Here is a 6,000-nt window from a genome sequence, read left to right as displayed (position 1 = left end):
CGAGGCGGTGCGCGGCGGGCGAGGGCGAGTGCGCTTCGTGCCCGCCCAGCGAGCCCGCCAGCGCCGCCAGCGAGGGCGCGCGCGCCTCCGCCTGCTGCGAGCCCGCAGACAGCGACGCGTCGCCTGAAAATTATACAATATAAGTTAATAATTTAAACTTCAAAATTATAGTTTGTGAGCACAAGTCGTCTATGAGCGTGGATACGGACCGATGCTGGGCTCGAGTCTCCTGGAGGCTGCGTCCGCGTCGTGTGCGGCGTCGCGCTCCTCCTCGTAGGGCTGCGGCGGCGGGGCGGCGGCGCAGCCCCCTGCGCGACACAGTGACACCGGCACCACGCCGTACACGTAGAACAGCAGGATGGGCACGCCGATGCCCACCGCAAGGCCCGCCACCACCGGCGATACGAGCAACTGTAATACACAAACCAATTCTTATTGAGTATTTCTTTTATTTTAGTTTACTTTTAGCGAAATAGTAAAAAAATAGCTTTCTTTTTATCTTGTACGTGTTGCTGTATAAGTGTTCTTGGTTTGAAAGTGTATCAAATATGAGACTGACCGCGGCGGCGACGGCTGCAGCGACAGCGGCGCGGCGTCGGGCGGGCGAGGCGCGGCGCAGGCGGCGGTGCGCGCGGCGTCCCGCCCACAGCGGCAGGCCGACCAGCAGCGCGGGCAGAGCGACGCCGGCCACCACGGCGATGCCGAGCGGCGCGCCCGCCAGCGTGCCCAGCTGCCACAGCAGCTTCTTCTTCCGCGACCACGGCTTCTTGCCCCAGAAAGTGCACCCGCTCGGACTGAAACACCAACAAAACAACGCAATGCAATATAATTCACAAGAAAATACAATTTATCAACTGGACGTTTTCAAAGGACAACTAGTTAACTGTGTGAGTGTGAACTAACCTAAGATAGTGCAGATCCGAGACCTCCTTCATGCAGAGCCAACAGAACTCTGCTCCGCAGACGCAGCACACCATGTGGTTGCAGGAGCCGTCCTCCACCTTCACTATCAGCACCGAGCACCGCGGACAAGGTTTCACCTCGCCTGACATAGACATAACAAACATATAACAATCTAAACATCTCTTTTGAGTCAAATTGTCATCCCATTAATGTACAGGTAGTATTTAAGAGTCCTGATTGTTTCCTCCTTCTTCAGTATATAATCTTGAACTCTTCATCGCTACGTCCATTTGAGCAATAATTATAATTGTCTCTCCCACTAGTTCCTATCTGTGAGAAACAGCGGTAGTAGTGTCTTCAGCTAGTTCCTATCTTTGAAACAACGTTGTTGCCTCACCATGCTCCATGTCGGACTGCTGCGGGGGCGGCTGTCGCGGTGGCGGGTGTCGGCTGCGGCGCGCGGCGTCGCACGTCTGCGTGGGATGCCACGCCGCCTTGCAGTGGTAGCAGAAGGATGCACCGCACCCCGGTGCTAGGCACGTCAGCTTCGGACATGACGCGCACCCGCTCGCCACCACAGCGAAACTGTAACACCACGGATGCCGTCAACGAGGTTCTAACAATAAGTAATAATAATATAATAATAATATTTTATTTATTCTCACTACAAGATTCACAAACAAATACAAACATATAAGTACAAACACAACTTTGTTGTTACATATTTGTGATTTATATGACCCTAAGTTATGTAAGCATTAAACAGAGCTAATATAAAATACAAAGCAATAAATTTCTACATGCTAATATTTATTTATAACTAAATAGTCTGATATGCAAAATTACGCTTCCTTACATTATAAAGCTATAACATGTATATAGCAAAAAAAGAAATTAAATATACAAGTTATTTTACCACTATTACGTATACATCTAAATTGTTCTCTTTTTTTAATTACTATATGTTTATTTATTTTTTTACAAAGTTGTAGACAAGTTTGTTTTTAGTATTGTATAGCTGCCCTCCGTACTAGTATAAAACTGTATTACGGCAGGGCAGGCAGCAGGGCGGCAATAAGTTACAGCTATCTCCAAATATCTCTTATTTAAGACACTTTCATACTCTTGAATTTTATAAGTGCACTTCACGGGAGAAAGTCTTAGTAAGTATTAAAGAAAGTCCGTAGAAATACCTTAGTTACATTTGGATTTGAAGTCTCTTATAATATTAAATTCCGTACACTCCCTGGCTAATAGAATGCAGATTAAAAGTTTCCTACAAGTTAGATATCTTTAAACTCCCCATTCAATTATCACACAGCGTTAAAATATATGTTTCCCGTAAAATTCCACTATGATCTTTGGAGGGCGCGTGTTTTTACTGGGACAGGGTTGCGTAGGCGTGTGTGCCCGCCTCAACGAGCATTGATGTAGGATCATCGAGGTGTAGCCTACGGCAACCATACTTTGATCTTATAATATCATTCTATTTCAGTCAAAAGGAAATCTACGATCTAAATAAATAGTATATTTTTGTTTGAAAAATCTTCTTTTGATATTGTACGAGTAAATGTCATCGGTTGAGATCACATCGATTATTATTAAAGCTTGTTGTCAAGCAAAGCTTTTGCCCGCTACTTCGCCCGCGCGGAAAAAAAAAACTTAGTAAGTAGCCTATTCTATATCTGTGCAGTAGTACATTGTTATTTACAGAGATCTGTTGGGCCATTTTTGAGTTTTTTTAGGAGTAATTGACTTATTTTGTTAAAAGTCTACGTTAACGAAGTCACGAGCAACCTTAATACAAGAATATATGGATACTAGCTATCGCCCGCGACTCCGTCCGCGCGGGATTAAAATTAGATGTTGGCCGATTCTCAGACCTACGCAATATGCTTAGAAAATTTCATGAGAATCGGTCAAGCCTTTTCGGAGAAGTATGGGAACGAAAATTGTGACACGAGAATTTTTTATATCAGATATAGAAAGGAAAGGAACCAATCATGTTAAGTTTTACGTCACTATTGAAGAGTTAGTGTGCAAACGATTTACTATAATATATTTAAATAAATTGTAACCATGGGTTTCCACTGCGGAGACGCCTGCTTAAAGCTCCTGCCGGCAGTGGAAACCGGATGTGAGGTATACCTGCAGTCGGGCGCTGGACACCACCTGGTGTCAGGATCTGCAGCGAGCGCGCGCCGCACTGAAAACTCCTCGTACTTGTCGTACAAAGTTTGATTATCAACGATGCGACGCACATCTGAAAATATAAACAATTTTTTTTATACATATATAAAATTACTTACTAATCTTATTAATATTATAAATCCGAATATTTGAATGCATGGTTGCATAATTGTTGGCAGGTATCTCCAGAATGACTGCATGGATTTTTTAATTTTCTTTTAATTCCGGGCTGACAGAGTCGCGGTCGACAGCTAGTTAATAATAAAATATCACATTCGAAAGATTCATTGCCATCGAGTGCTTAATTACGATCATTCTGAACAATCTTTATACTTTTAAATGAAACAAAAGCGGCCATTTATCCGTTGTCACGTCTGGCATTTTATCATTAAAAAAGCCTCATTAGTTGCATAATGAAAGCTGGCTTTTGTTCGTCTTGCAATCACCACCAAGCTAAGCTGATATTAAAACTACACCAAGTTAGGGTTGCCACTTGCATGTAAATAATAAAATGAAATATTTTTATTATTTTAATTATTTACATGGTTGATACTATTTTGTTCATCATCATCAGCTCACTATACGTCCCCACCGAGGGGCTCCGAGCCTACCCAAAGTTAAGGGTGACTAGGCCATAGTCCACCACGCTATCCAAGTGCGGGTTGATTGACTTCACACATATCTTTGAATTTCTTCTCAGATATGTGCAGATTACATCACGATGTTTTACTTCACCGTAAGAACGTCGGATAAATGTACATATGTAAAATCGGAAATCGAAAAACACATTGGTACATGGCGGGATTCGAACCCAGGACCTGCAGGTTGCAAGTCAAGTGCTTGACCGCTGAGCCACCGACGCTCTCGCTATATTTTGTTCATCTTACTAATATTATAAAGCCGAAAGTTTAGATTAATGTTTGTTACTAGGTATCTCCAGAACGGCTCAACGGATCTTTATGAAAGGTACAGATGTAGGACATAGTCTGGAGGAATATAGGCTATTTAAGTTTTTTTTAATTTTTCGCGGTCGGAGTTGCGGGCGAAAGCTAGTTACACAAAAATAGATAAAACAAGAATATAGATATGTGTATTAGGATCTCAATTTGTGTATCAAAGTGCTGGAGTAGGTTATTAAAATAATTAGTTCATAGTCTTTGTTCAACCATTATTCACGTAATGACCGTTATTATTGAACGATTCCGTTATTCAATAGTACCATGTAAATGCTATACGACCCTGACCTATTTACATACATTTTAAGGGTTCCGTACCTCATAGGAAAAAAAAACGGAACCCTTATGATGACTTTGTTGTCCGTCCGTTCGTCTGTCAAGACCCTTTTACTCAAAAACGCGTGAAGGTATCAAGCTGGAATTTATTTTAATTTCAAAGTACTTATTCTCTATATTTCAGTAAGAATTTTTTTTTTTTTTAGTTTTAATATAATTTAATAATTACTGCGTAGTAATCAAAATTCATCCCTTAAAGATCTAAAGCGAAGGATGACCGTTTGTTGAAAAACGTAATCATTTTTCAATAAGAATCATTTGCGTTTATCTGGCTATAGTTGCCTGTTTAAGGGATGAATTTGGTTTGAAAGTTCTACCACGAGGACAAAGCCGCGAGCGACAGCTAGTTTCAAAGTTATAAATAAAACGCTGTATTCAAATATAAAGATCTTAAGATATGCCATTAATATAACGATAGTAAATAAATAAAAATTTCATAGTACATTAAAGCCAGACAGACTTTTTGTTAGATTTTTTTTAAAATCGTTCTTATCGAAGACGGCTTATTGTTCAATCGATTAAAATAATGCGTACATTGCCCTGTCTACATTTATTTATGGTTCCATTAAAACTTTTGTTTATGATTCATAATATTATATGTTTAATATATATAAAATTAAATAATTGGCAAAGAATTATAAAATCATTTTATTAAATAACGAGTTGTCTCCGGCGTAATTAAAAAAAAACTTATTAGTAGTCTATGTATTCTTCCAGCCTATGTTCTACATCTATGCCAAATTTCTACAAGATTCATGCAGCCGTTGGGGAGATACCTTGTGACAAACAAGGTTTTTCTTTCTGTGCATCCTCTCATCCGTCGATTAAAGGTAGGCAACGCATATGCAATTGCCTATGTCTATGGGCAACGGTCACTCCGCTATTTTAGCGATTTTAGGTGGCCGATCGCTCGTTTGCCACCTTATGATATAAAAAAAAACACATCCATCCAACAAAATATTCGCATTTATAATATTAGTAAGAAGTAAGAATCCATTATTATATTACACGTAATGCAAAAACATGCATTTATATTGATCCAGTGTAATCCATTAAAACTCAAGTGGGTAATGTCCGTATGTTATTAACATGTAGTCAAAGAATTAAATTAGCTTCCCACTTAAGATCGTACATCGTACAGCCTAACTGTCACCGTTAGAGCTATTACTTAGTATCGCATGTATGTTGCTATGACAACTCTACGACCTAATTGTATTGAGCAAATGACATTTCATGGAAACGGGTAGGAAATAAATGTCCTCGACTGTACTGTTTTGTAAATATTTTCACATTCATCGGCCATTAGCCAAGCCAATAGCCATCCCCTCGTTAACTCTGCAAGCTGATATGTTGATTTTTAGTGTACATCCCAATCGTACGTACGCCGGACGGTAAATATCCGTTTTACCGATCAGTATTTCAATGTTATGGTATTTTCTAGAACAAACCGGACCATTCTTGCTGCGTATTGGATCTATTTAAATACCAGACACCCTGTATCATTTACATAATACTAGCTGTCGCCCGAAAAACCGTTTGTGTCAAATAAAAAAAAAAACTTAATTAGTAGCATATGTCTTCTTCCAAACTATGTCATCTATGCCATTTTTAGCGA

General features: G+C 40.2%; 1 protein-coding gene across 1 annotated transcript in view; it reads right to left on the bottom strand.

Moving 5' to 3' along the window:
• The window catches only part of LOC106122348 (E3 ubiquitin-protein ligase RNF19A), a 49,055-nt gene that overhangs the window by 573 nt on the left and 42,482 nt on the right, over positions 1 to 6,000 (bottom strand). The window contains exons 4-9 of the mRNA XM_013318288.1: positions 3,052 to 3,166; positions 1,301 to 1,488; positions 904 to 1,045; positions 560 to 794; positions 210 to 411; positions 7 to 123 (exon numbers count right to left, since the gene is read on the bottom strand). Of these exons, the coding sequence (XP_013173742.1) occupies positions 7 to 123; positions 210 to 411; positions 560 to 794; positions 904 to 1,045; positions 1,301 to 1,488; positions 3,052 to 3,166 (999 nt within the window). The remainder of the gene's footprint in view (positions 1 to 6; positions 124 to 209; positions 412 to 559; positions 795 to 903; positions 1,046 to 1,300; positions 1,489 to 3,051; positions 3,167 to 6,000) is intronic.

This window comes from Papilio xuthus, unplaced genomic scaffold (assembly GCF_000836235.2).
Source record: "Papilio xuthus unplaced genomic scaffold, Pxut_1.1 DF826923.1, whole genome shotgun sequence".
In the NCBI taxonomy this organism is placed as follows: domain Eukaryota; kingdom Metazoa; phylum Arthropoda; class Insecta; order Lepidoptera; family Papilionidae; genus Papilio; species Papilio xuthus.
Note: the sequence above shows the minus strand (reverse complement) of the source record. Positions and strands in the feature narration are given on the sequence as shown.